General features: G+C 45.9%; 1 protein-coding gene across 2 annotated transcripts in view; it reads right to left on the bottom strand.

Moving 5' to 3' along the window:
• IER3 (immediate early response 3) overlaps positions 1 to 16,362 on the bottom strand; it is a 60,821-nt gene that overhangs the window by 3,137 nt on the left and 41,322 nt on the right. The window contains exons 2-6 of one of the 2 annotated variants that reach the window (XM_081522948.1): positions 11,120 to 11,355; positions 7,906 to 8,075; positions 7,280 to 7,419; positions 2,964 to 3,130; positions 1,827 to 1,913 (exon numbers count right to left, since the gene is read on the bottom strand). Coding sequence is in view for 1 of the 2 variants with exons in the window: in XM_081522947.1 (XP_081379073.1) it covers positions 7,910 to 7,920 (11 nt within the window). In the remaining variant the exon portion in view is untranslated. The remainder of the gene's footprint in view (positions 1 to 1,826; positions 1,914 to 2,963; positions 3,131 to 7,279; positions 7,420 to 7,905; positions 8,076 to 11,119; positions 11,356 to 16,362) is intronic. The other variant, XM_081522947.1, reaches the window with a different exon arrangement.

Below are 16,362 nucleotides of genomic sequence, written 5' to 3'. Positions count from 1 at the left end.
GATTCCTCCTCATGGGATATGTATGAGTGCTAAGTCGCTTCAGTCTTGTCCGACTCTTTGCGACCCCATGGACTGTAGCCCCCCAGGCTCCTCTGTCCATGGGATTCTCCAGGCAAGAATACTGGAGTGGGTTGCCATGTCTTCCTCCAGGGGATTTTCCTGACCAAGGGATTGAACCTGTGTCTCCTGTGACTCCTATATTGCAGGCAGATTCTTTACCACTGAGCCACTGGGGAAGCCCCCTCAAGGAATATACATACCAGTATATCTTAGTTCCTTATACAGGAACTGAGGACCCCATTCAATTGGAGGATGGCAACTTCCGGCTGAGCACAAGATTCCTGGAGCATTGTCCTGTTACCTTACCACCAACCAATCAGAAGAAAGTCACACACCCCGCAGCCCTCACCCCAAATTTTGCCTATAAAAACTTTCCCCAAAAAAACTATCAGGGATTTTTGAGTACGAGCCACCTGTTTTGCTCGGCCCTGCAATAAACCTTTCTCTGCTCCAAACTCTGACATTTCAGTTTATTTGGCCTCACTGTGCGTTGGGCTGGTGAACATGAACTTTGTTCCTTAACAGTATCTTCAAAATCTCATTTCTTCCTCTCCAAACTCATTTTAACCTTTCTTCCCCTCTTCTGCTATGCTCCAGCCACCCGGAGCCTCGGCCTTTCAGCTCCCAGGACTTACAAAGCTGTTTCTCAACTTAGGTCCTCTGCTTATATTACTCTGTCTGGGCACTTGCAGCTTTTGACCCCTTCTCATCCTCATCATAAAACAGGAGGGAAGGAGACAGTGCACAATCTTTAAAAAAATGACATAGCCCTTGAAGATCCAAATTTTGCCTTTAAAAACTCTTCCCTGAAAACCACTAGGGAGTTCTGGGGGAGAGGGGTTGTTCTTGCTTGGCGCTTCCCATAAGCCTTTCTCTGCCCCAAACTCTGATGTTTCTGTTTGTTTGGCCTCACTGTGCATCAGGCACAGGAATCTGGCTGGGTTCGACAACAGTGGGAAGTGACGATGGCCGGGAAGGAACCGGGTGGTGAGGAGAGCTTAGCTGTCAGGCCAAGGGATAGTGTTTGACTGTAGACCGTGGAGCTTGTGGATCACGGGATGACATCAAAGGAGGGCAAGTTCAAAGCTGGGAACTGAGTGGGATGAGGAGTATGCCCTGGATGAGAGACACTGAGCCAGAGACAGGGTACAATTGGAGAGGTTCCGGCAGAAGGAAACGGAGGCCTGAAATGGGCTACGACATCGGAAACCAAGAGAAGGGGTGGCTTCAAGAGATATTGCCAGCATAAAATGACCAGAATTTAGTAATAAAATGGGTAACATTAGAGTCAGGAAGCATGGAGAGTTGGGGTACTAACAGCGAGAGGATGAAGGGACCGAAGCTGGTTCCATGGATGTGAAGTGCCTCTGGCACAGAGCTTTGTACCAGATCATAGTATGCCTGGTGCACAAAGATTGAAGGCAGGAGGCAAAGGGGACAACAGAGGACAAGACGAGATTGATTGGATGGCATCTCCGACTCGATGGACATGAGTTTGAGCAAGCTCCGGGAGATGGTGAAGGACAGGGATGCCTGGCATGCTGCAGTCCATGGGGTCGCAAAGAGTGGGACACAATTGAGCGACTGAACACCACCACAAGATGAGCACATGTCTGACTGACCTCTTCCATCAGAGGCTGTGTCACACATGTCTTTGTGTCTTCCATAGAGCCTAGCAGAGTGCCTTGCTTGTACTAGTTGTTCAGTAATCTTGATAAATAAAAGATGAAAGCACAGAACTAAAAATGCACATATAGTATACATACACTGGCTGGATCACCCCAAGCTTTTGAGACAGGCATACACTCCTTCAAATCCCACATATGAATTTCTTAAGAAAAGCTGGAACAAGCCTTAAAAAGACAGCAAACAAGGAACACCTAAGGGCATTTTCAATCAAGAAGGTGTGTGAATGTAAATAAGGGGACAGTCCAAAACTGGGCTATAAATAGAGACATTCTTGCTGTATTGGGCTTATAGGTTGCTTTATTTTACACCCACCACTCCTGTCTAAACACATGAGAAACTTTCAGCATTGCACCTCTCTTCCTGATGAGGTGTAAAACACACCTCCTCAACAAACAAAGACATATCGCTTTCCCACACCTGCCTTTCATACCTGCCATCAACCTTACATTTACACCCAAGCACAGTGAGCCTACCCACCTACCCACACCCTCATTCCAAGGCAACCTGCACACAACACAAGTATCAGCATCAATACACGATGATTTACGTATGTGGACAGGCTCACATGCTCACACAGACATAAATTGGGGATGGGGGAGATGGTGATGCTAGAAGAAAACTGCTTGTGGGAGAAGAGGAGAGTCACCCAAGGTTAGGAATGCATAACTTGTTTATGATGGAAAATTTCTCCAGGGCATTAGGCAGGGGAGGGGAAATGAAGGGGATGTCAGGATCCTGTTTCCCACTACCTCCCACATCTGGAATCTGGGGCTCCAGCTGGACCTAGTTATCCTTAGTGTCCTCCTGGCACAGAGAGACCTTTCTTTGTGGCAAAGCCAGAATGGGACCAAGAGAAGAAGCAGAGCGCCCAGATGGCTCTCCATTCATTCCATCCAATCCCATCCCCAATCTTGGGATCCTCCGAGAGCCAGGGCTCTGCCCCACCCCCTCCCTGCCACACAGGAAGCTGGGGAAGGTTGAGAGTGAATCATTAAGTCAATGATGGTGCGGGGGTGGGAGCTGGGGGATGAGTTAAGGCCAGAAAGGGCCAGTGGCTAAGACCAGCAGTTGCACTGGTTCTCACTGCCCTAATCCTAGATAAAGACCTTTGCCCCTTTCCATTTCCAGTTCTCCTCATTTCCTCCCCGTCTGCCCAAGATCACCAAGTTCCTTCATTCCTCTCCTCTGACCTGTGTTCTTGACTTCCCACTAACCTTTCTTAGCCCCTTGTTTGTTTTCTTCTTAACGTAGGGAATCACTGTATATGTTTGTTTACTTTCTGTTGTTGTCTCTCTTCCCCACTGGAATCTCATCACGAGTACATAGGACCATATCCTCCCGTTTCCTCTGTGGCTACTCTTGAAAGTACTTGGCCTTTCACCTAGTGGGGGCATAATAAATATATGTATTTTAAGTGAAGTATGTTTTATGTACAATATTATATTAGTTTCAGGTGTGCAACATAGTAATTCAATATTTTTATAGATTATACTCCATTTAAAGTTACTATAGGGATTGCTCTGGCGGTCCAGTGGTTAAGACTCCACATTTCCATTGCAGGGGGCATGGGTTCAATCCCTGTGCAGGGAACTAAGATCCTACATGCTTCATGGCACAGCCAAAAAAATAATAATAACAATAAAAATAAATAAATAAAGTTCTTACAAAATAATGACTCTGCCTGCCTGTGTATACAATATATCTTTGTCATTTATTTATTTTATACCTAGTAGTTTATATCTCTTAATTCCATACCCCTATCTTGCCCCTCCCTCTTTCCCTCTCTCTGTTGGTAACCACTAGTTTGTTCTCCACATCTGTGAGTTGGTTTCTTTTGTTATATACATAAGTTTTATTTTTTATATCCCACATATAAATGATAACAGAGTATTTTCTTTCTCTGACTTATTTCAGTGAGCATAATACTCTCTAGGTCTATCCACATTGTTGCAAATGGTAAAATTTCATTCTTTTTTATGGCTAAGTAATATGGCTAAGTGTATATGTATATATATATCTCATATCTTTATCCATTTATCTATTGATAAACACTGAGGTGGCTTCCATATCTTGGCTATGGTAAATAAGGCTGCTATGAACATGGAAATGAATGTACCTTTTCAAATTAATGTTCTTGTTTTCTTCAGATATATACCCAGGGGTGGAACTGCTGGATTATACAGTTGTATTTTCAGCTTTTTAAGGAAACTGCATACTGTTTTCCATAGTAGGCTGCACCAATTTACATTCTCACCAACAGGAAATATAAATTTACTAAGGGAATCCTTGATAAATATTCTTAAATCCATCTCCTCTGAGGAGCTAGTCCTCACCCCCAGAGATGTCTGTTTATACAGCTGTGTCTCTTCAGAGGCCCCTACATTTCCTCTTCAAAGAAGAAGTTGGGGGATGCTCAACTGTGGCTCAGGGTGACCTGCCATTGAATCAGGAATAATTGTGCAGTTGGTGGATGGCAAAGCTGTGCCCCTCACCCTTTATGAGTGACATAAGATTGAGTCATGCCTGCTGCCCCAACTGGAATACTGCTGTATTGCTGACCACCAGCTAGAATGGGGGACAAAGGTAATGGGAAGGAAGCAGAATGGGCAGTGGAGAGGGAGACAGATGTTTGGAAGTGGGAGCTTCTGAGAAAGAGAAGCAAGGGGAGAAGGATGGATCCAGGGTCTTGGGATCAGGGAATGAAAACTGAAAGCTCAGCTGCACGTGGCATTTAGTAGGTGCTCAACAACTATTTGTTGACTTAAGATGGGTTTAAGATAGAAGGGAAACATGGGGTAGCAAAAAGAATATGTTATCATCTAGTGGTGTTAGAAGAAAGTGGGTTTAAATTCCAGCTCTGGTACTTACTAACTACAAGGTGCTGGGCCAGCTACTTAACTTCTCTGACAATGTTTCCTTAACTGAAATATGGGTCAATTGGCCTTAAGATTGCTTCAAGGATTAAGAATATGAACAGGCACAATGTAGGTGCTTTTTCCATGGTGGCCGTTGTTATGATTAAGGGAAGAGGGGCTGCTTTGGAGCTGAAATGGACAGTGATAAACTAACCCAGGAACAGAAGACCAGGAAGAGAAAATAGCCTCCAGGTACCAAGATCATCAGAGCATACAGCTTCTTTTTCCATTGACCTTTCCCTCTCTCTCCACTTAAAGTAGGTTTTGTAGCTCTTCCTTTTCTCCAGAGAAGCAGAGCCTACTGCATTCCTAGTTTTTGTTCAGCCAATGAGGATGGCTGTAAATACCTTTCCCCTGTTTCCCTCATGTACCCACATTCTAGCTGGAACAGTTCTTGCCAGAGGCATGGTGGTGGTAGGGAGCAGTGGCGAGTTCTAGCCAGCAACTTAATAAATGACCCCCAAGACTTTCATTTGGGCCTTAAGGAGGGCCAAGATCAGGTCGTGGCAGTTTTCCCTGACGCAAAAGGATGGCAGGGGTGCCTGGAGCCCCAAGGTCACCTTGATATCCCCTGCCCTGGATGCAGTCCAGCCTGGCCTGGCCCAGCCCAGTCCCACTCAGCCAAACCTCCCCAAAGGCTGCTCAGAGTGGGGAGCTGGGAAGAAAACCCAGCATCCCTGTTCTGGTCCAACACTGGCTTCCTAGGACCCCAGGGTTGTGACTCCTCCCTCTGGCCTCAATTTCCTTCCCACCAGATTATAACTCCTTGAGAGCAGGACTTTATCCATCTAGTTAATCATTCTGTTTTCAGTGTCTAGATCAATACACGCTGTCTGAAGCCTGGATGGGAGGGGAGTTTGGGGGAGAATGGATACATGTATATGGGTCCCTGAACCTATCACAACATGTTAATCGGCTTTGTTGTTGTTGTTCGGTCTCTAAGTTGTGTCTGACTCTTTGCAACCCCATGGACTGCAGCATGCCAGGCTTCCCTGTCCTTCACTATTTCTTGGAGTTTGCTCAAACTCATGTCCATTGAATCAGTGATGCTGTCCAACCATCTCATCCTCTGTCGTCCCCTTCTCCTCCTGCCCTCATTCTTTCCCAGCATGAGGGTCTTTTCTAATGAGTCAGTTCTTCCCGTCAGGTGGCCAAGGTATTGGAGCTTCAGCTTCAGCATCAGTCCTTCCAATGAATATTGATTTCCTATAGAAATGACTAATTTGATCTTCTGTCTAAGGGACTCCCAAGAGTCTTCTTCAGCACCACAGTTCGGCTTACCCCAATGCAAAATAAAAAGTTTAAAAAAATACAGGCTGCCTGAAAAGGCTAGAAACATAGGGCTCCTTCACTCATTAATGTTAAAGCTGTTCATGTGGATACTGCTCTGTCCACTGCTCCAGTGTCAGCACTGGAGTATATGATTGAGATTTAGCTCAAACCATGATCATGGGGGGCTTCCCTGGTGGCTCAGATGGTAAAGAGTCTGCCTGCAATGCAGGAGACCCAGGTTCAATCCCTGGGTCGGGAAGATACCCTGGAGAAGAAAATGGCAATCCACTCCAGTATTCTTGCCTGGAAAATCCCATGGATGGAGAAGCCTGGCAGGCTACAGTCCATGGGTTCGCAAAGAGTCCGACAGGACCAAAAGAGTCTGACGTGACCAAACGACTAACCCACATAATCGTGGCAGGGGGCGGGCAGGAAGTGCAATAAATAAAGTATTCCCCTTTTTGCCTTGCCTTTTCAGACACCCTGTATTTACCGCATGAGTTGATCTGTAAAGTCGAGCTTAAGATTAAAGGCTCTTCTAGGGGCCTCCCTCCCCTGCAGCTCTGTGATTCATTGGCGTCTCCTCTGTGTGTTCAAAATTCAGCCGTGCCTCCCTGCTGCCTCCAAAGCAGCGGCCATAGGCCCTTTTCTTTGAAGGTTGGGAGAGACCCACGCTCCGCCCAGAGAGGCCTCGCGTTTACAGAGAGGATCGCGTGTTAGGACTGGGGCTTGACCGGCTGCCAGGGGGTGAGCCTTGAGGCAGTTTTCTGGGAAGGAAAGTTGCCCTGTGTGACTCAGAACCAAGTTAGGGAAAAAACAAGCTCACTCAATCGCTGGCACCCTCCTGGTCTGGCCTGGCTTTGACCATGAGCTCATGAAAGAGGAAGCTGGGCCTGGCTGGCCGGTAGCCCTGCTTTCCCTCATGTTCTCTCTCCATCACCTCATGGATTCCCAGGAGTGTCTGGGCCTCATGCTACCGTCATCCTGGCTCAGCGGCCCTGGCCCTTTTATGACACTTTCTCTTCCCAGACCATTGGTCACTTGTTTCCCCAGGTTGGAAATACCACCCAACAGTGAAGGGGATTGCTCACAAGGGGGAAGCTGAAAATATCATTGCATGCCTTGACTCTGATGATCTCCGCTGCAGACCATGACTACTTGGGTTTGCTCCTGTGATGGCTGCAGCTCCCACACAGACCAACTCATGCTAACCCTGGGAGCCCGAAGGAAGAGGTTGCTTGGGACCTAGGGTTCCCCAGTTCAGGAGAAAAGCAGAGGGTCCCAAAGTACTGGGCAGCTGAGCCACCTTCAGGGCTGATGTACCCTGGTTGAGACCTACTTACCTAATACTTTTGGTATTCAGAAAGTCCACGACCAGAAAGGCACATTTCATTTCAATGGAAATGACGACAAGGATGGGCCGCAGAGAACACTTCCAACTCCTCTTCCTGCATTCCATCTTCTGTGCCTTCCCCAGAGCTTTCTTAAGAAAAGATGGACTGGACCAACTCTGTGTCTGGGTAGGTGACTTCAGTGTGTCCAAACTCTCTGATGGGGCTGACTGGCCTCTCATCCTGAATCCAGGCAGCTTTACAGGCTTCTCTCTCAACTCCCCCATTGCTTTCCCTATACCCTGAGCTAGGGCACTATATACAATTTTATACTTTTTCTCATTCAGGCCAGACTCTTATCCACTAGACCCTTCACACATGCTGTTTTCTCTGCATCCTCCTGAGAAAACCCCACTGGTGACTCCTTGGTGCAGACCAGTTCATCTATTAATACTTGTATATAAATGTCTTGAAGCATCAAACACAGTATATTATAGACATTTGTCTGTAGATCTTTCTGACTGCTTAGAAGTGCACTTCTGTTGTGATGCAGCCATTTGGATGCCAGGGACCTTTTGACAAAGCCTTCTAAAGTTATTAAATTGTCAGCATTTAAAGCAAATTAGTAAAAATGGGACTTGCCTGGTGGTCATGTAGCTAAGACTCTGGGCTCCCAATGCAGGGCCTGGGTTTGATCACTTGTCAGGGAACTCGATCCCACATGCCACAACTCAGAGTTCCCACGCCACGACTAAAGACTCCATATGCTGCATCAAAGGTCAAAGATCCCGAGTGCTGCAAGTAAGACCTGGTGTGATCAAATAAATAAAATCAGTAATAAATCTATAAACAAGATATTCTCAGCCCATCCCTGTGGATTGTGCTCATCCTGTCTCTATGACTCCCACCCTTTCACAGAGAATTTGGTAGTGCTTGATGATAGTACTTTTTTTTGAAGCACTGCGTGTCCTGGGGAATCTTAGTCCTCCACCAGGGATTAAGCTTGAACCCCCTGCAGTGAAACCACCAAGTCCTGACCACTGGACCAACAGGGAATTCCCTACATTTTCTTTTTTTTCGATGCCAAGCATATTGAAATATGTCTTCCCAGGTGGCTCAGCGGTAAAGAATCCACCTGCCAATGCAGGAGACCTGGGTTCCATCCCTGGGTCGGGAAGATCCCCTGGAGAAGGAAATGGCAATCCACTCCAGTATCCTTGCCTGGAAAATCCCATGGATGGAGAAGCCTGGCAGGCTACGGTCCATGGAGTTGCAGAAGAGTCAGACACAACTTACCAACTAAACAAGAACATATTGAAATATAGCTTCTTTAACAGTAAAACTACCCTTTTTGGGAATGCAGTTTTATGAGTTTTGACATACTCATATAGTTGTGTAAATGCCACTACCATCATGATATAGAATATTTCCATTGCCCCAGAAAGTTCCTCATGCCCTTTGGAGTCAATACTCTCTTCACTCCTAGTCCCTAGTGACCACTGATCTGATTTCTGCCTGTAGTTTTGCCTGTTCTAGAATGTCATATAAATAAAACTACAGTAGGCACTCTTTTGTGTCTAGATTCTTTTGCTCAGTATTTCTGTGATTCATCCATTTTCTTGGTTGAATCAGTAGTTCTTTCCTTTTGATTTCTGAATAGTATTTCATAGTATGATATAGTTGACTTATTCATTCACCATTGATGGACATTTTTGTGTTTTTTTTTCCCCCTTGGTTTTGGCTATTCTAAATAAAACTGCCATGAGCAGTCAGTCATATACAACTCTTTTTGTGGATGTGTGTTTTTATTTCTCTTGAATAAATATCTATGAGTAGTATAACTCAGGATATATTTAACTTTATAAGAAATGGCTGAGCTTCCCTGGTGGTCCAGCAGTTAAGATTCCATGCTGCCACTCCAGGGGGCATTGGGTTTCATCCCTGGTCCCCCTGATTAGAGAAGTCTCACATGCTGTGGAGTGCAGCAAAAAAAAAAAAAGAAAGAAATGGCCATCATTAGCCATTTTACAGTCTGACAGGGCTGTCCTAAGAAACTACATCAAAACATCCCTGGTGTAAGGTCTTGCATCAGATCTGCCAAGTCAAAATGTTTTCCTTGTCAGGTTCACATGCAGGTTCCCTCAGGGGACAGGGATGGGCCGGAACCCGCTGTGCCCTGAGATGCCTGTCATGTCCTCAGGAGGCCGCAGTGGATTCGAAGGCCACCCTGCTGTTGAAGCAGCTCCAGGAGCACCTCCTGCCTCCCACCCCCCCCCGACCCCACTGTGGGTCAGTAGCTCTCCCCAGCCTCTGTGTCTGCCGCATGGCTCTGCACTCCTCGGGACAGAGTGTAAAGGAATGTGGGCCCACACAGTGCCTCCCAGGCACTGTCCTAAGCACTACGGAGGAATCAATCCATTAAACCTTCACAAATCCCCACTGTCATCATTGTCTGTCTCCTCATTTTGCTGAAGAGGAAACTGAGAGGTTCCATAAGGCAGTTCACTTTCTCAAGATTACACAGTGGGAGTTAGATTCAAACTCTAGTCCAGCTCATCCCACAATCCAGCATTGTACCACATCGATCAGAGAGTGGAAGCTGGAGAGTCAGTTCCATGTTCGGGTTCAGTTTCATGTTCTAATTCATCTAATTTTCATGGTAAGTCTCAAAAGAAGGCCTTTACAATATTTATTTCATAGACGAGGAGACAGCACAGAAACTGCACGGCCGCGAAGGCTAGAGCTGGCGTTGAGTTCCTGGAAGTTTGGCTCCAGAGACAAAGCAGCCAGACTCTACGCTTCCCTGCCTCTCAACAGCCCTCATTATTAACACGACCTCCTGGCTCATGAACGCCTGGCTCACTGCCCTCGCTCTTGTGTCTTTCGGGTTTCATGCTGCTCTGATGTCTGCGTCCTTGCTTGGGTCTCACTTTCCAACTCTGAATGGGCTATGCACACATGCCCCAAGGTAGAACAATCTTGATGGGCAGCCGTGTTGGGCAGTCTCACCTCTGGTTATATCATTGGCCTCTTGCCAGCCCTTGGGAGATGTGTCTAGCTGGGGCAAAGATCCTAAGCCAGCAGGGGAGGTGGGGGAGGTAAGGACATCTGCAGGGTGACCCAAGCCTAAGATATCTCCAGCTACTTTTCTCAGGAGGACGTGGTGTAGCCAGAAGACACGTGAAAGTCTTAAGTTCGTCTCAAAAGATCGTTTCCTCAAACAAATGTTGAGCTCTTTCAGATAAGAGACTGAAGCCCCTGTGGGGGCTGAGTACTGTGCCTAACTTATTCTCAGAACTCAGAAGATTTTGGTTGAATGATGAATGAATAAATGAACAAAAAGAACCAGATTCTCTTAATTTAGCCCTGTGCTGTCCCATATGGTAGCATGTGGCTATTTAAATTTCAACTGATTAAAATTAAGTACAATTTAAAATCCAGTTTCTCGTTCACATCAGCCACACTTTAAGCATACAATAGCCTCAGGTGGCCAGTGGTTACCATATCGGGAAGCACAGATACAGTGCATTTCCATCATCACAGAGTTCTATTGGACAGCACGGGGCTAGACGGCGAGTAGAGTGAGAGAAGGAAAAATGCTGCCTTATGAAAATGTTCACTGATGGCGAATGGCTTTCATTTGCTTTCAGTACTTTTAAAGCAGTCATCGTCAGCCTATTCTCCTTAGATGATGTCTCATACCACCCATTCAGAGGTCTAGAAATGACTTCTTCAGAAACCTATTATTGAAAAAGGGAAATGTGTTTCTGATCACATACATGACCCAAACTTCTGCGAAAAGGAAGACAAGAGGTTGAAGGGGGAACTAAGCCGTTGAGTTTTTTCTCTCACAGGCCACATGGAACCAACCAATCCAGGGTGCTCTGCACTCATTATCTCATCCAGTCCTCCCAGAAGTGGCCCCAGAGGACACAGGAGGGCGGTGGAGATAAGTGGCCGAGGGTCACAGAAATGATGAAGGCTATTCTCTGCACTCAGGTCATCAGTAGATTGACTGTCAAATGTGATCCAGTTGTGAGCAGCAGAAGGCAGACAGATGGATAAACGGGCCTCCAGAAGTTTATAGTCTAGTTAAGGGAAAACAAGAGCCAAACATGTAATAACTATAAAACTGTAGCTGTACATACATATACACGCATATATGCACAGTGTATACTTATATGTATATATTTTATGTATGTACACACTAATATGGGCATCCCTGATGGCTCAGTGGTAAAGAATTTGCTTTCAATGTAGGAGACACAGGAGATGCACCTTCAATCCCTGCATCTGGAAGATCCCCTGGAGGAGGAAATGGCAACCCACTCCAGTATCCTTGCTTGAAAAATCCCAGGGACAAAGGAGCCTGGCCGGCTACAGTTCAAAGGGTCACAAAGAGTCAGACACGAGTGAGCACACAACACACACATGCTAACATATGCACAGACACAATAACATAATAACTAACATTTATTTATTTGGTATATTAGAGCTTAACAAGTACTTTTCCTCATATGAAGACCCAGCAAATTAGTGTTGAATGTCAAATGAATGGAATGTTGAAACAGAAAGCAAGCATTTTAGGAATTCAAAGCAGGGTGAGATCATTGCAAGAAAGGGTGATGGGGAAAATTTTGGTTGGGGCGTAGAACTAGCAGAAATGCCAGTAGTCACACAAACCCAAATACAACTAACTCCTGGCTTCCCTACCAGAAACTTGCCAGGCTCTTCATTGCTAATAGTTTTAAATAAGATAATTGTAAGTTCATCTTACCTTCTAGAAGATAAAATGCTGACAAAGAGTGTTTACTGGTCTGTGTTTTGACACTGGTCCTCCACCCAAATGATCAACATATTAAAAAAAAAAAAACAACTCCCATGTGTTTCACAGTGATTCTAAAAACACAGAGTAACTTGGATACTCTAGATGTGAAATAGTTTGAGTTGCCTTTACTTAATGGCCCAGTGACGAGCATCTGATGATACAGCTCAAATGCCTTATTAACACTCAGAGTTATACAAGGTCAGCTCTGCCCAGAATTTCTGCAGTGTACAATGCATGGAAATCCAGCCTGCGAGTTGACTGGGCTTGCCTATGTTCTCCTTACATAATCGTAACTATTTCTCTGCCAGTAGTGATTTAGGAATGTCTTTCTGAAGCCCTGTGCTCTTTGCCTCAGCTTCCTTCAATTTTTCTAAAGCCTCTGCCCTCTTCCTTAGCATTTGGTTTGCTTTGGTTTCAAGCCACAGAAACTCCTATAGCTAACTTAGAAAAGCTGAGTATTGCGAGGGTATTGAGTAGCTCACAGACTCAAAGGAAGGCTAATGAGCCAGGCTCAGGGAACACAGGAACCAGGGCAGCTCTTGGGACTCCATAGGAGGAATCAAGTTTCACCCTCACTACCTGCTGAAATGAATGACAGCTAGTTTTTTCTTTTATTTTTTCCCATTCCTCACATTCATGTTCATCATTCAAAGATCTGGCAGAGAGAGTCTGATTAGTATGGTTTAGGTAGGGGCCCAGGGAATAAAGGTCATCTTAACTGACAGCTCAATGGGACTGCCCATAGGTAATTCCCCGCAAAGAATCCAAAGACTATTGTCAGAAGAGGAGGAGAGAGTCATTGCTGCGTTGTCAAAACCCAGAAAACATCCACTTTACCCCACTTTTCCTTCCTAACCTCCATTTCCTACTTTTTCTAATTATCCACAATAGGAATGACCAATGTATCTTTCAGGGTTGTGTAAAACATATGTAAATATAAATATACCTCTACTGGAATTTTTCTCCCAAAAGAGTGATGGTTGGGGAAGTTTGGCCTTACCTCTTAGGGTTGAGTAAAAGGATACTTGTTGTTTAGTAGGTGAGTCATGTCTGACTCTTTTGCGACCCCATAGACTGTAGCCCACAAGGCTCCTCTGTCCATGGGATTTTCCAGGCAAGAATCCTGGAGTGGGTTGCCATTTCTTTCTCCAAAAGACTTCCTGACCTAGGGATTGAATCTGTCTCCTGCATTCACAGGCAGATTCTTTGCCACTGAGCCATCAGGGAACCCCTTTAAAAGTAAAAAGATTAAGGAAGATAATACATGTAAAATGCCGCTCACAGTGCCTGGCACCTAGTGAGGCTGATTACATGAATTGCCATTTTAACTCCCCTGTCCCTCGCAATGTGCTGGAGCCAGCGCATACCAGCTCAAACCAGCTCACAAGAGCAGATCGTGATGTTTTCGTGAATTTTGTGAGCCAACTGACATAACACTGGTAGCTTTTAGGTGACCTTGATGAGAATATTTACACCATGGAAACTGGACATGCAGCCAATTTGACTCCCCCCAGCCTCCAGGCAGTTGTTAATGTTTCTCAGCACAGCACTGCATCCGCTTTTTTCTTTCCTTCACCAGATGTGAGCAGAACCACAGGACAGTTCAATCACCTTATAAATACTCACTTATACAAGGTCAGCTCTGCTCAGAATTTCTGCAGTGTATGATGCATGGAAATCCAGCCTGCATGTTGACTGGCTTGCCTAGGTTCTCCTTACATAATCGTTGCCACTTCCCTGCCAGTAGTGATTTAGAAATATCTTTCTAAAGCCCTGTGCGCTTTGCCTCAGCTTCCTTTAATTTTTCTAAAGCTTTTACCTTCCTTGCTTGGTGTTTGGTTTCCTTTGCTCTCGAACCATAGAAACTCATTGTGGCTAACTTTAACAGAAAAGTTGAGTGTGTGTGTCAGTTAGGATTAGGTTCAGCTGTGAGTGACAAAAAATTAGAATAGTGGTTTACTAGCTGTAAATTCATTTCTCCTACAGAAGCAAAGTCTAGATTGAGATTGGCAGTTCAGGCTTGGCTAGAAGCTCTGTTTTGTTGTCTTATGTCCAGAATACATGGTTTTTTACTTCATGATCGAGGATGGCTGCCCAAACTCCACATTCCAGTCGGTAGGACAGAGAAGGGCAAAGAGACACATCCCTTTCTGTAAATTCATTGACAGAAGTAAAGCACAGAATTTCTGCTTATATGAAATAGGCTGAAGCGAAGTCATTTAACCATATCCAGCAGCAAGGGAGGCTGTGTGTTAGTTGCTCAGTGGTGTCCGACACTTTGCGACCCCGTGGACTGTAGCCTGCCAGGCTCCTCTGTCCATGGAATTGTCCAGGCAAGAATACTGGAGTGGGTTGCCATTTCCTTCTCCAAAGGGAGGCTGGGATATATCTTATTTACTCAAGGCAGCCCTGTGCCCAGCTGGAAGCGGAGAGGAAGGGAAGGATGGATACTGGGGGACAGCTGGCTGGCCCTCCCACTGCTGGGCAGAGTTTAGGAAAGCACAGGAGAAAGGGGAGAGTGGCGCTGGTGTGTTGGGAGTAAGTGTGCTTTGTGGAGTTTTGAAGGCGCCAGCTGGAATAGAAGATTAGAAATACTGGAAAATGAAGTTAAATAAGCAAGGTGAAAGCGAGATCTCAGTGAGGTTCCAGGAAAGCAGACAAAAGAATCTTTATCTAGTGCCATTAGAAACAGGACACAGTGAACTTTGGGGCAGGGGAGCTGCATGATCAAAGGCATTTGAGAGATTTTAATCTGGCATTTACGTGTAAGTCCAGTTGGTGGGGGTCAGGGCAGGGGAGGAAAAACAGGAAAGGGCAGGGAGGTTGGAGAGGAGACCAATTTCACAACCCAGGTGATTATGTGGGGGCAGTGGGAATGAGGAGGAAGAAATACATCTGAGAGGCATTTACTAGAAAATATGTTAGGATCGGTGGGTAACCTGATAGGGAGTTTCAGGGTAGGGTGGCCAAGAAACAAGTAAACAAGTGAACCTGGCTTGATAGATGTTTTAGGCTGGGTCACCCAGAGGCAGAGCCTGGCACGGAAATTTTCTCTAAAGGACTGATGAGGGAAGGAGAAGAAGAGTGAGGGGAATGAAATGAGGAAGGGAAGAACCCAAGCAAGGAAGGGTTAAGCCGTAATCTGAGTCCACAGGGAGATTCTCTGGCACAAATCACACCAGAGCCGGTTCCACCTTGAGGGAAGAGGGCTGGTGTTCTGCAGCCGCCCATCAAGTAGTCAGTGGTGGAGGTTGGTCCAAAGTGTGTTGTGGGGGCAGTGGCTTGTCTACCGTTTGGTCCAGGTCAACTCTCCAGAAAAAGGGACAGTTGTGTGGGGTTATCAGACAACAAGCCTGGTTCCTGGGGATGAGTAGACCAGCTGGTAAAGTGGACCTGGGTGAGGCCCAGATAGCAATCCATTACAGAGGGTCCACTTTGGATGTGTTGGATTCAAGGGGGCAAAGAAATAAGGTATCAACACATGACCAGAGGGAAACTGGAAATACAAGATAGGAGTTCATGTTGATGAATAGGGCTTCGCAGGTGGCTCTGGGGGTAAAGAATCTGCCTGCCAATGCAAGAGACAATCCCTGGGTCGGGAAGATTCCCCTGGAGTAGGAAATGGCAACCCACTCCAGTATTCTTGCCTGGAGAGTTCCATGGATAGAGGAGCCTGGTGGGCTACAGTCCGTGGGGCCACAAAGAATCGGACGTGACTGAGCACAGCACAGTTGATGACTAGGACTAGTTATGGAGATGCTGGCATGGGAGACTCTACACACAGGTGGTAGTTTCATCAAGGAGTGAGCTCTTTGAGAGCCAAGGTTAGAGAGAGAGGAGCAAGTCTTTGGGAAGCAAATTGGTTACAGCCTAGTAGGAAGGTGGGAGGGAGAAGAGGAACCAATGAGTAAAGCAAAGCAGAGAGGGGTAGAGAAGCACGTCCATGTGGTAATTGACTGTATATTTTGACAGGAAGTCAAGGAAAGAAGTTGAAGGAGAATGAGTATGGAGAAAAGGCTGAGGTGTTTGGTCATTTGGGACTTTGTTGGTGGCCTTTGAGGGAGCAATTTCACAGCAGAACAGAATTAGAAACCACGTGGTCAAGGCTAGTAATGCTTTCCACATTTAATGCCATTCCATCTGACTAACTCAGCTCCTCTAGGGCACTTTCTCCTTCAATTTCAATGCTGCTCAGAGGGCCCAGATTTGATCACTGATCCCACATACCACAACTAAAGATCCTGTATCCTGCAAGGAAGATCAAAGA

The sequence above is a fragment of the Giraffa tippelskirchi genome, chromosome 8, assembly GCF_054371585.1.
Source record: "Giraffa tippelskirchi isolate mGirTip1 chromosome 8, T2T-mGirTip1v1.2.pri, whole genome shotgun sequence".
NCBI lineage: Eukaryota > Metazoa > Chordata > Mammalia > Artiodactyla > Giraffidae > Giraffa > Giraffa tippelskirchi.
Note: the sequence above shows the minus strand (reverse complement) of the source record. Positions and strands in the feature narration are given on the sequence as shown.